Genomic DNA, 17,792 nt, shown 5'->3' on the forward strand with positions numbered 1-17,792 from the left:
ACACACACAGACAAATACACACCCAAACACACACACACACACACACACACACACACACACACACACACATACTGTATAGACAGACAGGCAGACAGACAAATACACACACACAAAAGCCCCTAGTTAGAGTGATAGTCAAACCACATAGCAGTCACTGTTTACACATCAGGCTTTCCCTTTCTTTTAGTGCTGTTTGATTTTGAATCCAGACTTTCTGTCTTTTTAGTGTAACTCTTCAGTTCAGGAGACTTTTGCTTATTCAAGATAACACTCACACAGTCAAAATAGGACATACTGCCCTCTCTTGGCCAAAAGGGGCAAACATTTTACCACGTGTGTCTCTTAGGAACTCGGAGGTCGTCAATGATGTTATGTCAGTGTTAAAAACATTTTTTAAAAAAGTATTAGTCAGTGGCAGTATTATGATTTTGTACTACTTTTTATACTGAAGGGAATCACATGCACTAAATAAAAACATGTGAAATTTAGACATTTGCCTCCTTGTTTATTCCAGTCTTGTTTGTGAACTTGTGATTGTGTGTGTGTGTGTGTGTGTGTGTGTTGGGTGGTAGCTGGCTATCATCAGACTAAGTTCAATCTTTTGGGATTAGTTTGGGAGTATGCACTGTATTTCTGCTGCACAAGAGGCATGATCAGTGGGCATAGTTGACTTCGCAGAGTCTGGCATAGATCCATTGGCAAACATTTATCCTGGTTGGTGGACGCTTTTCTGAAGGTTGAAATCATTGGAGTTCAATCACTAACATTTGGTAATGACCTAGGCTATGTTAACCACGGGGGACACAACAATAACGGTAGGCTTGCAATTTAAACGTAATCGCTCTCAGGAACGCCCTCGTTCGCTAGTTGGTGGTAGTTGCCGGAGTAAACGAGGGTGGATCAAGGTATTCCAGATGGAGTAGCCTACTGAAGGGAAAATAAATTGAGCGGAAATACAGTAGACAGTCAGAGCAAGCTAAGGGAGAAATCCAATCGCCCCGGATCTGGCTGGGTTTACTCTAGTTTAGGCCTTAATCTTAGCAGACAGTTTACTAAATTATTATGAACATCTTTTGAGTTATTGTAACCAATTGTCCTGGATGAAATTGGTAGGCCTCAAGACGAAGATAAATTACATCTGTCAACTAGATGAAGTAGGCTATAAAATAGGCTAAAATCAATATCTTTATAGTCATTTGTAACAAACGTGTTTGTTTTATGTGTAAATATAAATTATAAACAATAATAAACTATGGCTCTAAAAGGAAGCTAAAACATATAACAAGCATTTTGTATCCCCTTTTATAGGCTAGGCTACTATTTATTATGTATGTGTAGGCCTACTGTGATATGGACCTGTGTCTGCAATAAAGCTTTATATACAACAATTAGGCTAGGCCTACTGCAGTTTAAACCCTCTGATACCACACACACTACATTGCACATTCTGCTAGCTTTCAGATTCCCTATATGAAATGAAATCACCGCAGCATGTTGTATGGCTCTGGGCAGAGTGATAGGCTCTGGAGTAAAAACTGCTTGTTAAGTCTGTCTGTTAGTGAAGTTACTAGTGGGCAGGCCTTAAACTACAGAGAAAGTCTGTATTTGCAGCAAGACGTAAATTGACTTGGGCTTTTACGACACACATTTTTTTGCGGCACTCACACACATGTGCAGTAACTCTCGGTAACACCACATGCCCCGAGAGTTTGTTGTAGAGCCAACATTTCAAGTGTCTGCAATAAGCTCCGATCAAATTTGAAGGTATTTGTTGATGTTTATTTTGAAGGAGTTTTGATGTTGTTTCCGCCGCTTTAAAGTATAATGTTCAAATTAGAAATTAGCTATCGTTTGTTGCAGTTTTGCTAGCTGGCTAACCTAGTATCACGATGGGAGGTACATGCCACGTTATGTCTTTGAATGACAAACATTCTCTTGTACTTTTATTGCCGTGTTAACTTGTGTGTAGGTGCCTTTGACGTTACACAATATGAAAGTTTCGTGTTACATATTAAGTTATTGCAAACTTAAGCTTGAAGTTTGCAAATTCTTCGGCGTAGCTATTCTAGCGGCGTACGTGAACTAGCTAAAACCAATGATCACGCTACTTAGTCGTATTCATTGTCTGACGTTATGCTAGTCGACCATATTTATTTTATACTGCATTATATTTATGATGTGTTGCATGTTTGGTAACGATCAATTTTCATTTCCAGTCTGAGGATGTCTTTTCGAGGGGGTGGTGGACGAGGTGGTCGAGGTGGTGGTGGTGGATTTAACCGTGGCGGAAGAGGAGGATTCGGTGGTGGACGAGGAGGATTCGGTGGCCGAGGAGGGGGAAGAGGCGGCTTCAACAGACAGCAAGATTATGGTCCCCCTGAATACGTTGTCGGTAAGATGTGCTGAACACTCCAATGAGACCAGCTCTAATCGGGCAAACGTATTCTCTTACAGGCCATTCAACGAGCTATGAAACAAATGCAGTGTAAGCTTTATGTTTGAAAGTGGACCTTAATGATGGACTTAATCTTATTATGTGTTGTCGTTACAGGTCTAGGAGAGTTTGTGCATCCTTGTGAGGATGACATTGTGTGTAAATGCACAACCGAAGAAAGCAAAGTACCTTACTTCAACGCCCCAGTCTATCTGGAAAACAAAGAGCAGATTGGAAAAGTGGATGAAATATTTGGAAATCTGCGGGATTTTGTATCCTTATCATGAAACAGACGGCTGTACTGTTAATTTGTTTCTTTCTTTTTATTGGTTCCAGTGTTTCACCAACACTTGTATTAAAGGAGAAATCTGGCGAGTTGTCACATAGATCCTCCTCTTGAGATCACAGAGTACTGTCGCAACTTGTCAGATTTCTTCTTTACATTATTAGTGCAGAGTTACAAGCAATTTCCCTTAACTTGGTTGCAGTATTTTTCTGTCAAGCTATCAGAAAACATGAAGGCATCATCGTTTAAGAAACTACAGAAGGTTGGTTGGTTTGTTTGTCTATTCAGAACTTTTTTGAGCAAGATCTGGTGACCTTTCCCAAATCTGTCACTGATAGAGCATAATGTTTTTACCCTGTTTCCTCCCTCAGTTCTACATAGACCCTGCAAAGCTTTTGCCCCTACAGAGGTTTCTCCCGCGACCACCAGGGGAGAAGGGTCCCCCCAGGGGAGGCAGAGGTGGTAGAGGAGGAGGCCGTGGAGGTGAGATCACTCCTCCTATGCTGTTAATAATCACTGAAGTGTACTATAGGGTAGCTGGTGTTGGGACCCTTGCATGAAAACTGATTTTTGCTGTTAAATTTGAGGTTAACTCGTAATGGACATGTTTAATTTGGACATTCAAAACTATAACCAAATAATGTATGTTCTGTGTTGCTGCAGGTGGCTTCCGTGGAGGACGGGGTGGAGGATTTGGTGGAGGCCGTGGTGGAGGAGGATTCAGAGGCGGCAGCGGTGGAGGTTTTCGAGGAGGCAGAGGAGGTAGCGGTGGAGGATTCAGAGGAGGTAGCGGTGGAGGATTTAGAGGAAGAGGAGGCGGCGGTGGATTCAGAGGTCAGTGGAACACACCATGGAGAATTTCAATGGCTAGCAATCTGAATCAGTGTTGCGTTTTATGTATTTATTTGATTTTGATTTTGTATTTACTTTTGTGAATTGTGAATCATTGTGGAGGAAAGTAGTTCATTCTGATATATTTCTAACGTACACACACACACACATTGGCCCTCATTTATCAACCGAGCGTAGAAACCAGCGTAGATTTGAGTGCAGAAATCATCTTACGGGGGCGCTGTGGCGCAACAGGCTCACATGAGATTAATGAAACTTTCGTATCACTCCAATTCCAGCGTATAATAAACGTATGTTGATAAATGTGGCGGCTGGAAACAAGCGTGATTTAAATATCACACCCTATATGCAAGTTTCAATGGCCTCGCCCCTAGAATTTACGACATGAAGGTGCATTGTACATCCAAAGAGAAACATTTGTGATCTCGAGCCATAGTAACGTCCAGCTGAACCTTCATACTATAAGAGAACGCATCATACTATAAATGTGTTTGTTACAAAGTCATACGACACTGCCATTTGCTCATTGAAATAATTAACAAATATGTTATTAATGAATGTTGCACTTGCCAAAGAAAGTAATCATCTCCTATAATGCTATCCGAAACCATCAAATGTGTCAACACATTGCAGCAGGCTACATTACAGCAAATGGACTACACATGTGCAGGAAGAGTGTTATGTCCGAGATATTCCATGTATTCAACCCTTACATTTTCTAATCCAGCACTGATTTACTGCTGCAAGGTGTTGTGCCGCCTGAAAAACTTGCGTACACGAGTTGAGACTAGACGTGAGATTCGTGGAAATAAGCGTATGCCTGTCGTACACCTGTTTTAGGTCGTACGCACATTTAGTAAATGAGGGCCACTGCGTTTTGTATATTCATTCACAAGGCCTTTGTAAACTCTGTTCAGAGAATGATCCTTTTAAATGGAGAAATCACTGACTGCTGTCCGTTTCCATTGATACAGGAGGGAGATCATGATGATGATGATGCAGCAGATGCAGACTTGATCAGCCAGCACCACTGGAAGCACAGGAGGGGAGATGGAGCAAAGAGGCTGTTGAGCTTCCTCTCTGTTGGACTTGTTTTTAAACGAGACAGCGGCCCTCTACCTTTTGGACCATTGGCCTGCATTGTTATTTTTTTTTATTATTATTCATTTTTTTGTGCTGTATAATGTGTCCATTTCCCGCCACAGTCTCCCAGCTATCAGTCTATGATCGTAGTCCCTGGTCAGTGATGCATTTTCTTTGGAAACCCCACAGACAAGAGTGAGGCTTAAAGGTATCAACAAGTGAAGGAATGTGTCATTGTTAGAAGATCCTTTTGTATGTACAGTGATACACACATAGTCCATAAAATGACAAACATAAAATGATGTCAGACTTAGAGGCATTGTAATTTAAATTCCGATTACACATTTGGTTTGGAAGGCTTTGTACATGTCAAACACTGGTAACATCCAGTCAATTAATCCATTGTGTGCCTGCTGTTGACATCAAAGAGCAATGAATATTTTTGTACAGGTTTGATGTTCTGCCAGTGTGTTACACTCTTATCTCAAATTAATTAAAACAAAAGTGGTTGGTAACCAGCTCCTATTCAAAAAAAGTACTTGTGCCTGCTGCATTCATCAGATGTGCTTTCACTGAGATGCTGCTTTTAACAGAAAATACAAGTCTTTCACTGTCTTTAACCTGTAGGTTCTCTGTCCCAGCACCTCATGAAGTGCGGAATTTGTTTTGGGAGAATCTGCCATTAGATAAACTGGAAAACTCTTTTTGGTCTTGGATAAGAGTGGTGTGCAGAGCTCTGGAGTACACCTGTTCCATCAATGTGATCACTGTACTTGTGTACTGCCATTATGAATATCCAATAACGAATGCTATTTTGAATTGCCATTATGAATACCCAATAAGCTGTTGTTGAACCACCACTTTGAATGCTGGTTCTCATTCTTTATTTACTATCGGTGTTTTATGCATCATGCACACTATGGTGTTGGTTTATTATCAGACACTTTTGTCCAAAGCGACTTACAATTACATGAATAAACATCACATTAACAGAATTAACATTTTATAGTCAAGTCATAGGGCCGAAATTATCAACAAAACCAAACAAAAAAATCAATAGACTACATAGAATTAATATTAGGCCTAAACAACCACCCTTTGTTGTGAACATGAGGGTATCATTGGAAGTGTTTTTGGCCCAGTTTATTCTGTAGCCCCCTGCTGATCTGTCAAAGTATTGCAGGTTAGTTGCACTCAGAACCGCTCACACACTTGCTGGTGTGAAAGCTGGTGGCTGAGTCATAAGCAGCGGAAAATTGCACCATGGTGTTGAGACTCTCTACTGTAAGGTGTTTTGAAACAACCTTGACCATTTTACTGCCACCAAAAAAAAAAAAAATGGCGTTAAATTGTGCTCCCATCAGAATGATTGTTGTTTAGAGATCATTCAAAGCAAGACTTGAAATGATTATTTCAGTCGGTGGGAAAACACACAGCGCAGAAAATTTTGCATTATTTTTTATTGACAATAGGTCTCCTTATTTTGATATGACTTATCAGCTGCCTGCTATCATTCGAAGGTCGTGTTCAGTTACATTAGACACTCAGTTACATTAATGCGCATTTTCAAGCGCATAACAATCGCGGTTTTGTGTGATTGGTTGAAATGAGGCTGATACGTCAGTGTGTCAGAAAGTAACAACAGAGACAAGACTTCGGTAACAAGTCTACAAGGAATCCGCGTTTTGATTGGCTAGGGTAAAGGTCTCAACCACCGCCCACCTTCGGTTTCTCTCTTGCTCTCTTTCACTGGAGAAAGAAAGTAGACCATGGATACAGCTGGGAAAGTAAGAACCTATTGTTTGTGAATAACCCCAACGAATTAATTATATATTCAATCGTGTCAGTGGTATATTCTATATTCGCTTTTGCAAAAAGTAACGAAGGAACACATTTTAAAGATGCAGCAAAGAGCTTAACCGTGCATGAAACTATATTAGCTGCTACGAGTAGCAGCAATTATTCAGCCGCGGAGAGTTGCACAGTTCCTGCGTGGTATAAAGAATAATTGTGTGCTTGCCAATAGGCCAGCTGAATTACTTTGACCGGTGCATGCTCCTTTATACACGACCGAGCAGATGACCAGTTAGCGGCTTTCGCTCGTTTTGTTTTATGCAGCGCTGCTGGAAGGCATGCTAGCGTTGGAGGGATTGCTTAAAGCTAGTTTGCGTTACTTTCTTACTTAAATATACTGCGTTGTGCATTTATTATACCCTTCTTTGCCTGTTAGCTATGGTTTATCACGATAAAACATGGTGAAATCCTACTCCGAATATTGTTAGCTCTGCTGCTACCTCAGCATCACGTGCACAAAGCAGACTTACACCATCTGGTAACTTTTCATCTTCAGCGTATGGTGTGCTTTTCTAAGTCTAATCATACCATCAACAGTTTACTGACAACTGATTTAACCTTTACATTATAAGTTCACTAAATATGGCAGAGACACATCCGGATAGTGGTCCTGTTATAGAGAAAGGTGCAGAGATATTAACCATATGTGCCTCCATCAGGTGATCAAATGCAAGGCATCCGTGGCCTGGGAGGCTGGGAAACCTTTGTCCATTGAGGAGGTGGATGTGGCTCCACCCAAAGCCCACGAAGTCCGAGTGAAGGTGACCATACTTTCTCACTTTCCTCTGTCTTTTATCTCTGGGTATAATGCAACAAGTTACCTCTCCATCAATGGTTTCCTACTGTACAGCTGAACATCAGGGAAGGCCAAGCATTATATTTGAAGACATCTGGTCATTTCACCACTGCTGTGTTCTGATGGGAAACGGTTGCATGATGGGATATTGTACAAGCATGCTCTGCTGTCTCCTGTGAGATTTAAGACAGCCAGCTGCTTGCAGGCCTCTAGAGCAAGTTCACATGGTTTCTGAATTATGCAATAGTGTTTTGTAGCTGTATTGACAAAAGCCAGTCAGGAAGTTGTGTGTAAGCCCACTCTAATTGGGGCCTGCATTTTGTTAATTGAATCTTGTCATTATTGACTCTTAGTCGCAACACAGTAGACTAGAGTAAACTTTGTGTGTCTACTTCAGATTAGTAGTAACACACCAGTTCACATGTGTAAGGTAAGGTATTGTTACTGTCTGAAATAAGATGTGACTGTGGTCCTCTTTTGTTTTGTTAACGAGATTCAGTGATTTCTAGCAGTATTTAGATGCATTTACATTTGTTGAAAAATGTGAACAAATAGTTTTATCTACTGAAATGGGGAAAATCTAACTATTGCTGTTTCTGTCTCATTGATTGACACATATTCAAGGGATCAGACCCAGAATGAATGAATGAATGAATGAATGAATGAAATGGGGGTGCTCTGACTTGTCTATAATCAACAGGTTTGCTATCATTTCAGATCCATTCCACTGCGGTGTGCCACACTGATGCCTACACCCTGAGTGGAGCAGACCCTGAGGGCCTCTTCCCCGTCATCCTGGGCCATGAGGGCGCTGGTACGGTGGAGAGTGTTGGAGAGGGTGTCACCAACTTCAAAGCAGGTCAGATACTTCACTCTTCTGGTGATATCCTAGACCTGAGTGTGCAGCATCTTGTGTCTTTTTCCTTTCTAATATCTGAAGTGCAATTTATGGTGACATTTGAAAAAACTATTTGTGTAAAAAAAGAACATGATTGAAAGCTAAATTTCCAGTTTTTCTTGAATGTACTGCAATTTTGGGCTGAAACAGATATGTGCAACAGTATATTTATTATTTTAAAAATAAATGCTGACATTATTTTTCCGCTTGTTTTTTTTAATAAGGGGATGTGGTCATTCCTCTGTACGTGCCTCAGTGTGGAGAGTGCAACTTCTGTAAAAATCCCAAGACCAACCTGTGTCAGAAGATCAGGTAATTCGACCCTGCAATCCTATCATCATATGCACACCTTTAATCAACCACAAAATGAAACGGGTTCTTTCCATTCCAACCAGTTACATGGCAGGTCAATCTCAGTTCCATTATGGTTGTGTCCTTAATGGAAAAACAAGATGGAGGTGGGGAGAATATGGGAAATGTTTAACCCACAAGTGACCCTGGCGTGGTGCCTGCTTTGGGCTTCCTGGAATTTGTACTAGAATTCCTGCATATCACAAAATCAGCCATTAATCATTTGTTTTCTACTCGGAGAATAAACTTGAAAACTAACCAAACATATACTTTTAATAGGTCAGAATATCATTAAGACATTTTAGCAGCATTATAATTTAGCAGTTTAATTGATAATTTGGCGGTTTAGCAGCATTTGATTGGAACTGAATTTGATTGATGGAACATTTGGTTAAATTTATAGCCATCTTATGGTCAGCCAGACTGTGGTGTAGAGCGGCCTATCTAAATGTTATGGTAATATGGGCGTCTCATATTTTCCATGTATCCATTATTGTTGGTGAAGTCTTCTACAATGATTATGTTGTTGCATACTGAAATTTCTAAATTAAGCCCATGTATTGGTGAGCTTGTTAGCCCAATTGCTATCTGAGCGACTTGTCATTTTCAGATGAGGATTTCCAGAAGAAGAATCTGCAGCATTTTAGCAGTTTGGAGGACAATTGATAGCACCACGGGGCTAGTTTCTGTATTGATCAAGTGCAGGTGATGAGATTATTCCTCTGTCCTCTTCACAGAATCACCCAGGGCCAGGGGCTGATGCCTGATAAGACCTCCCGCTTCACCTGCAAGGGAAAGCAGTTGTTCCACTTCATGGGGACCAGTACTTTCTCTGAGTACACGGTGGTGGCGGATATCTCTCTGGCCAAGGTGGATGCCAAAGCGCCGATGGATAAAGTGTGCCTGCTGGGCTGTGGCATCTCCACTGGATATGGGGCTGTGCTGAATACTGCCAAGGTAATGCTGCCAGATATGGGAATTACATAAGGTTTTCATTGCTCAGATTTGGGATTATTTGCCTGCCTCATTACATGGTTTATAACTGGCTAATGTTCCTTGTTTACATGCTGTCTTTATTACAGAGCCATTGGTTTAGCTACCACACACCTCAGCTACCCCTCTGTTTACTTTACTGCAGGCAATGTTTTTATCCCAAATATAATGCTGATTGGATCAGTTAAAGCCTGAGTTGGAATTGTGTCAATGATTAAATGAAGTGAAATTAGTGCAGCAACCACAGAGCACACATTCTACTTCGCTTGCTCGCATATTATCATGCATCAAATAGATTTTGCTTCACCTTTGTTGACTAAACCTATTTCTTATCAGTGAGCTGCTGTTTGGATTTTGAGTGGCAGAGACAATCTTTCTGCTAGAAAATATGCTGCTAGAAAGCATGTTGTCAATCAATGTGTCAATTTTGCTGTCATTGAATAGTTTTCCAATTACATGCTATGCTTTGTCAAACCTGTAGGTGGAGGCAGGTTCCACCTGTGCCATCTTTGGACTGGGAGCCGTGGGGTTGGCTGTGGTCATGGGCTGCAAGTCGGTCGGAGCCACCAGGATCATCGGTGTTGATATCAACCCTGAGAAGTTCGAGGTGGCCAAGCAGTTTGGAGCTACTGAATGTGTGAACCCCAAAGATCACAGCAAACCCATCCAGGAAGTGCTGGTGGAGATGACTGATGGAGGAGTGGACTACTCCTTTGAGTGCATCGGGAATGTTGGGATCATGGTCAGTATTTCAGATGCTTTTGCAATCGGGACAGGGCTATTTCACTCTTACTGGTTTTCTTCAGGGGCTAAACTGCTTCAAATATGTTTCAGTTTCTTGGTCAGTTCTAAAGAAATTGCTTGGATTTTAAATCCACATGCTGATACCATAGTCAACAGGTTAATCAACATGTCCCAGAAATATTTTGGCCTCTGTATGCACTCAATACATGTAATTTCATTGTTTTCATAAACAGCAGTATTCAGCTCATATAGGTATGTCTGTTGACCGGCACTGATTTACTCTGACCGGTCTGTGCTGTGGTTTCAGAGGTCAGCACTGGAGGCCTGTCATAAGGGTTGGGGCACGAGCGTCATCATTGGAGTGGCGGGAGCCGGGCAGGAGATCGCCACCAGACCTTTCCAGCTGGTCACTGGGCGTACCTGGAAGGGAACTGCCTTCGGAGGTGAGAGTTTAGAGCAATGATGGACTAGTTTCCTCCCATCAGCAGTCATCAGCCACAGGAAATAAGACCGTCTTGCCCTTCTTCCTAGGCTGGAAGAGTGTGGAGAGTGTCCCCAAGCTGGTGAATGACTACATGAGCAAGAAGTTGAAAGTGGATGAGTTTATCACCCACACACTGCCCTTCTCCCAGATCAACGAGGCCTTTGATCTCATGCACCAAGGAAAGAGGTAAAGTTTCTTCAAATCTACCAAGCAAACTGTAATTAAGCTTGACAGTTTGCTTTTATAATACTATAGATTTTGTGTCCTTAAGGATGTCTTGATAATTGATCTTGGTGGTGGTTAGGTCTTAGTAATTGCTAACTTAATGGAGCTACACATCAGAAAAAATGGTGAAAAATTGGTGTTCGTTTTAAGCTAATGTGACTTTTTGCTCATTTCGTTTCCGTTTGTTTCAGCCTACGTGCCGTCCTGAACCTCTGAGGCGCCAATGGACAGGAAGTGGTCTCTCCAGTCCGTCTTTCTTTTTTGCGTTAGTCTTGGTCCTCTCATCACATGGCACTTACCCAGTGTGCACTTAAGATGTCCTGGCAACCATCGTGGCTTTGCTTTTTTTTTTTTTTTTGGTCTGTTCAATGTTTACATTAAGGCACAGCTGTTACAATCACAACTGATTAAATTTGAGTAAAAAAAGCAAATGTTTTTGTCTTCACTTCTTCTCGTTGCACAGTTGATTACATGTGACACATAAAAAGAGCAGCGAAACAACACAAGTCTGAGGTCATGGCTTTGTCAATATCAGTATTTCTGTTGTAGAATTAAGGTTTCTATTTTCCTCCTTTAAAATGTACAGTGTAAAATTAAATGAGGAATACTTCTGAAATTGCATGGATGGAAAAACAACTGTTCTGTTTATCTGTCCAGTTCTTTACTGTTATAACCGGTATATTAAGATTCATGCTGTTTGATACACTGTTCATACTGTAAGCATGTTAGTAAACACCAACAGTCCAATTAGCAGCACAGTTTTAGAATTATGGACCTTTCTAAGATTTTACAACCAGAGACTGAATACCACAATGCTGAAATACTATCAGTATGCTTCCATGTTATCAATATGAAATGCTTTTCAAGAAGGGGAGCAATGTAGTTCATAACTTGTTCATTAAGGTGAACAAGCAGAGTTTTTCCAGTTGTGATGACAGCTGGAAGGCTTTGTTTGCATGAGAGGCAATGGCACTTCAACGCACCACCCACGTATGTGGTTGCCAGATTTGCCAAAAATCCCATTTTATTATTTATTTATTTTATGTGTGTGCGTCAACGCATTCCATTTCCCCATCATTGTGAATCACTCCAGCTCAAAACTTGTTTGGAAATAGTTTTAGATCATGACCACTGAACATGAAATGCCTGAGAGTTTTTCCACGTTTTTACCAACAAGTATGACCAAAGGGAGAAAAAAATGGAAGAATTTCTCAGGATTTTCTTTCAACCTGGTAGCCCATGCACAGTGCACACCCATAAACGCCGGGCAATGAGTAATCATTAACCTTAAACATGATGAACTTGACTGGCTCCTTCTGGACTCGCTACAGGACGGAGCAGCTTCCCCTCCAACAAGCTTGCACTCGAACAGGACGCCCTCTGAACAACGTTACATAATGGCAACCGCAGGAAAAGTAAGAAACTCTTTTGCCTCCGTCTTTGCACTTTATCATAATTTAGGATTAGCCTGTTTATGTAGCCTACAAATGCGTGAGATGGAACGTCTATGACTGCTAGCTGTTTGGCATTTGGTAATAAAAAGTGCTATATAGGATTCCAGAAGATATTGCATTATTTTTATCCTGTCATTAGTCTGTGCGTAGTCATTTCCGCATATTGTCCTAACGATGTGTTGTAGATAGTCTGCTTTTGCACTGGGAGCATTGTGTTAAGCATACCCTAGGTTGCGGCTTGCTCTGGATTAGTATTCGTTTATGGTGGTGTACCTTGGTGTGAGCAAAGTTCACTTTCTGCTGCAGAAAACACAGTTTTCACTGATATTGTAGCGTCATGGTTTGACCTTTTCACTGTTTTAATCACTGATAGGGGCTTTTTATGCTCAACCATGGGTTACAAATGACACTTATCTTTGGTATGCAATAAAATAAAAACTCTCAGAAGTTGTATCTACCTGAGAATTGAATTGAAAGAATTTACTGCACCTAATTGCATGATGGCTTATTTCAAGGTGATCAAATGCAAGGCAGCAGTGGCCTGGGAAGCTGGGAAGCCTCTGTCAATTGAGGAGGTGGAGGTGGCCCCACCTAGAGCCCATGAAGTCCGAGTGAAGGTGAGAAAGCCCAGGATGATTGCCAAATTATTGATATCTGATGTTATATAATATAGAACCAAGCCAAGGACAGATCAGTTACTTTTACAATTAGCCTAGGTATTTATGCAGACACTGCAAAACCATTAATCATGAATAGATGAATTTAATTTCACTTATAGAGCGCCAAAACATGGCGCTTTACAGAGTGTTAAATATTCAAAGAGAGCCTATGAGTAACAGGGCCAAGGTATTTTTCTAACCATCAAGGTGTAGTTGGTAGTTTATAGTTATAAGTTAACTACTTAGGCTATAAGTTAGCGGAATGCATGTATGTTTAACACGCATATAGGCCTACAGACAAATGCAAAGGTAATTTATATATTTCCTGTAACAAGCAATAAAGTTTTATTTTCACTGAAATGCTGTGTCAAGGCAGTCAACTACTATGTTCACAGACAGTCCTTTCCTCAACAAGCATTTTTTTTTTTTGTATTCAGTTGTGTCCTGCTATCATTTCAGATCCATTTCACTGCGGTGTGCCACACTGATGCCTACACCCTGAGTGGAGCAGACCCTGAGGGCCTCTTCCCCGTCATCCTGGGCCATGAGGGCGCTGGTACAGTGGAGAGTGTCGGAGAGGGTGTCACCAACTTCAAAGCAGGTCTACCCAAACAAATTAAACTATGATTAGCAGAAATATTATCATGAAATCATTTTATTTACAAATAATGAATGGGAAACTGTTGATTTAAAACAAAAACAAAAGCAAAACTCTTTGAACTGAATGTAACATATAACACGCTTTACTAGAGCAGTGGTTCTCAAACTTTTTCTGTCATTCTCCACTTTGAAGGTGGGGAATTTTCAAGCCCCACCTGACCCAATCAACTCCGCAGTGGTAACGTTAAAATACTTTTTTTTCACATCTTGGTTCCATATTAGCCTACATTTGCTGTCTCAGTCCGCTGGATCAGATGTTATTTTAATTAATATGTCGGTCTGTCGATGTTTGTGTGTAGCTATTTTGTTTTGAATCTAATGATCTTCCTTTTAAAAAAAAATAAAGGCATTTTTAAAGATAGTCACAAAAGACTAGAAATTACCTTCTGTTCCTCGCGCCCCACCTGTCATGTCTCTATTCTCCACTAGTTGGGCCCGCCCACACATGAGAACCACTGCACTAGAGTGATATCATATGTAACACAAAGAATAGTTAACAAATACCATAGGGTAGATATTGTAAGAGTCTGCATAGCTGAATCTTATCTACTAGCAATCACCTCAGGGTAAAGATTTGTATTCCAGATGTATCTCCCTTGTACTAGGTGGTGCAACCACACATACAAAGGGCTTAGTCACTAATATCCAAACTGATACCCTAGAAGGCCATATTAATGTGTAACGTAAACAGCAATGCAGCTTTACTAGGTCAGGGTGCGATAGGCTTGGCAGGACATGGCAGGTGTGTATTCATGCTTTGATGTATTATAGAGGTTGTTGCTGTGTGTGTGGTTCTGTAACATAAACAAGAACAGAAATAGTAAAGAGCTATTGGCATAACACCAACAGTGTCAGCTTGGCCAGCTGTAACATAGTTAAGTAATATTGCATCATGCATAGATCATTTATGGTATGGAAAATCAAGCCAACTAACAGGAACATAATGGTATGCTGCAATCAGTAACATAATTAACAAGAGTACTATGCTGAATACGCAATATAAGAAAGGAATGTGAATGGTTTATTTTCCTTTCACTTTTCTTTATCTATTTCATTACACATCTGTATCATCTGTATTTTTCTATGAATTTCAAAAATAATTACTTTTTTTCTCTTTACCTAGGCGACACGGTCATCCCATTGTATGTGCCACAATGTGGAGAGTGCAAGTTCTGTAAAAACCCCAAGACCAATCTTTGTCAGAAGATCAGGTCGGTCTGTCTTTCTAGAATTCAAGATGTATTCCTCATATTCAAGCAATTCTTATTTTTTTTTGTCTCTGATATGTAAAATACCAAAGCAGTACAATGTTTGAAACATGCAATATTCATGTCATTGTTATAATGGATGACCTAGAGAATACTGACACGTTATGTCCTCCCACAACCACAACCACACATCGCCTTCACAGGATCACCCAGGGCCAGGGGCTGATGCCTGATAAGACCTCCCGCTTCACCTGCAAGGGAAAGCAGTTGTTCCACTTCATGGGGACCAGTACTTTCTCTGAGTACACCGTGGTGGCGGATATCTCTCTGGCCAAGGTGGATGCCAAAGCGCCGATGGATACAGTATGCCTGCTGGGCTGTGGCATCTCCACTGGATATGGGGCAGCGCTGAACACAGCTGGGGTGAGAAACATACAAAAGGAGGAGATGATAATGTGGTCAATACACACTTCTATTACTTTTCGCTTCTATAGCTGTTTTCTATTCTTTATAATTTATTCTAAAGATTTGCTATTTTATTGGTATTTTGTAAAGCTCCTTTTTATTACTGCTGTTCATTCCAGTGTTTTTGTTTTGTTTTGTTTTTTAAACTCAGATGCTTTAGTTAACAGAAGACTTCCCAATAATTGTGAGGAGTACCAGAATATAACTCTCTCGTCTTCTCCTTAAAGGTAGAACCCGGATCCACGTGTGCCGTGTTCGGTCTTGGAGCAGTGGGGCTCGCTGCCATCATGGGCTGCAAAGTAGCTGGAGCATCAAGAATCATCGCCATTGATCTCAATTCGTCCAAGTTCGAAAGTGCCAAGAGCTTTGGAGCTACTGAATGTGTGAACCCCAAAGATCACAGTAAACCCATCCAGGAAGTGCTGGTGGAGATGACTGACGGAGGAGTGGACTACTCCTTTGAGTGCATTGGGAACGTCGGAGTTATGGTCAGTATTCCAGAACATTGGAGTTGTGGTGAGCTCCTCCTTTCTGTTGACAGAGAAATCGACTGGTAGTCATTCACCCCATAGATGAGTCTATCTTGAACTTTTAGCAGTGGCGGCAGGATGCATTTTATCCATAAGAAGTGGAATGAATGAGTTTTTTTCTTGTCAAAAGCAAAGGAGGGCTTCTCACCGTATTACTTTTCCTTATCTGATATTGCAGCATTATTATTTTTTGTTCGCAATTTGATCAAGATGTAATGTGTTTTGGTGTTGGCAGAGGGCTGCGCTGGAGGCCTGTCATAAGGGCTGGGGCACCAGTGTGATCCTCGGGGTGGCAGGAGCAGGACAGGAGATCTCCACCAGACCTTTCCAGCTGGTCACAGGGCGCACCTGGAAGGGCTCTGCCTTTGGAGGTGAACACTTGCGTTTGTGAATTAAATAGGCAATAGGGTTTCATGGTGAACAAAAAAAGTGTGAGCAAATGGCATCACGTCAACCTAAAACAACACTAATATGTTATTGGACAATAAAGCAGATCACATATCGGCTGAGCACTACTAATAAACCATTAGCTTAAGACACCACACACAACATACTCTACAATGTGAACAGGATGATAAAAAGCAAATCAGCAAATCAGCATAACTAGAAAGAACAGTAAGATATACTAAAGATAAAGCTGTACATGAATGTACTGAGATTGGTACTGTGATCCAGTATGCTGTGTGCCAAGGTGGTAGTGCAATAAGTCCAATAGTGCAACACTGCAAGGTGAAAGTAGTGACCAGCAATGAATATGGACAATAAAACAATGTAAGCATAATGTAACAGTTCGAGTATAAATATATGGACAAAATAAGAGAAAAGTAATCATAATATAAGACTTAAAGCAGCAGTGCAAGGATAGGTTTGATAGGATGAAGCCATTGGTCAAGTGTGAAGTTAGACCAGTCCATTCATGGGATGTAGACACAGTCCATTCATAACGTAGCCAGTAAAACCTTTAAACAGTGTCAACAGTGCACAGTATTGTACCGAAATGTCATGGAAGGGAGATGCAGATAGACTATGAGAAGTCTAACTCTCCTTTTCCCTTTAATTTGTAGAGTTGTATGGCCCTGCATGACTTCCTCAGTCTGTCAGTTGTGCATGGCAGTGAGCGTAGTCTCGAGCTCTTCTGCTACATGATAGTGTTGTGGAGTGGAGTGGATGGCAGTCGTTGTCCAGGATGTTGATTAGCTTGTTCAGGGTCCTTTTGTCTGAAGTGCACCCCGTTCTGGGATGCTTTTGAGGACTTATGAATACTCTCCAGGCCATGGTTACTGAAATATTTTAGGGATGCTGCTGTTGGATACGTATATGCACAAAATTCAGATTCTTTCAATTATTTTTTTTATTTCCCTTTCATATTCGCATGCAACACAATTTTCATGCTTCTGTGTTCTATGATATCCACTTCTAGGCTGGAAGAGTGTGGAGAGTGTCCCTAGGCTGGTGAATGACTACATGACCAAAAAGCTGAAAGTGGATGAGTTTATCACCCACAAACTGCCCTTTGCTGAAATCAACGAGGCTTTTGATCTCATGCACCATGGGAAGAGGTAAAATTGTATTTGTTATTTTAATGTTAAATAATGTTGTTGTTGAGTCTTCACAGTAATAGGCCATTTGTAACATTTTTGTCATGATTGGTGACACTGTCTTTTGTTCTTCATCAGTCTGCGTGCTGTCCTGCAGTTTTGAAGACACTGCATGGCTGATGACACCATAGGCCTATTTGCTCATCCGGCCAGACATTTTCATTGTTTTTTGCATGTTGGCTGATTGTTAATGACTAATAAAGAAAACCAATATTGAT

General features: G+C 41.0%; 4 protein-coding genes across 7 annotated transcripts in view; all 4 read left to right on the plus strand.

Moving 5' to 3' along the window:
* slc43a3b (solute carrier family 43 member 3b) overlaps positions 1-488 on the plus strand; it is a 19,698-nt gene extending 19,210 nt beyond the window's left edge. For all 4 annotated transcript variants that reach the window (XM_062549494.1, XM_062549495.1, XM_062549496.1 and 1 more), the window contains one exon: positions 1-488. This exon is cut by the window's left edge and continues 677 nt beyond it. The gene's annotated coding sequence lies outside the window, so the exon portion shown is untranslated.
* A 1,168-nt stretch (positions 489-1,656) lies between these two features.
* On the plus strand, positions 1,657-5,515 carry gar1 (GAR1 homolog, ribonucleoprotein). Its single transcript, XM_062549428.1, has 7 exons — positions 1,657-1,764; positions 2,217-2,392; positions 2,552-2,706; positions 2,923-2,982; positions 3,092-3,203; positions 3,384-3,554; positions 4,547-5,515. The coding sequence occupies exons 2-7, from the start codon at positions 2,224-2,226 to the stop codon at positions 4,558-4,560; spliced, it is 681 nt and encodes a 226-aa protein (XP_062405412.1). The 5' UTR covers positions 1,657-1,764; positions 2,217-2,223; the 3' UTR covers positions 4,561-5,515.
* Positions 5,516-6,315: 800 nt separating this feature from the next.
* adh5 (alcohol dehydrogenase 5) lies at positions 6,316-11,431 on the plus strand. Its single transcript, XM_062549429.1, has 9 exons — positions 6,316-6,442; positions 7,169-7,270; positions 8,023-8,164; positions 8,428-8,515; positions 9,292-9,511; positions 10,029-10,289; positions 10,599-10,734; positions 10,823-10,961; positions 11,192-11,431. The coding sequence occupies exons 1-9, from the start codon at positions 6,425-6,427 to the stop codon at positions 11,214-11,216; spliced, it is 1,131 nt and encodes a 376-aa protein (XP_062405413.1). The 5' UTR covers positions 6,316-6,424; the 3' UTR covers positions 11,217-11,431.
* An 854-nt stretch (positions 11,432-12,285) lies between these two features.
* LOC134095759 (alcohol dehydrogenase class-3-like) lies at positions 12,286-17,791 on the plus strand. The gene is made up of 9 exons (XM_062549430.1): positions 12,286-12,415; positions 12,970-13,071; positions 13,573-13,714; positions 14,897-14,984; positions 15,185-15,404; positions 15,674-15,934; positions 16,212-16,347; positions 17,397-17,535; positions 17,653-17,791. Exons 1-9 carry the CDS (start codon positions 12,398-12,400, stop codon positions 17,675-17,677), a joined length of 1,131 nt encoding a protein of 376 aa, XP_062405414.1. The 5' UTR covers positions 12,286-12,397; the 3' UTR covers positions 17,678-17,791.
* Position 17,792: the final 1 nt, after the last annotated feature.

The sequence above is a fragment of the Sardina pilchardus genome, chromosome 11 (assembly GCF_963854185.1).
Source record: "Sardina pilchardus chromosome 11, fSarPil1.1, whole genome shotgun sequence".
NCBI classification, from domain to species: Eukaryota; Metazoa; Chordata; class Actinopteri; order Clupeiformes; family Clupeidae; genus Sardina; species Sardina pilchardus.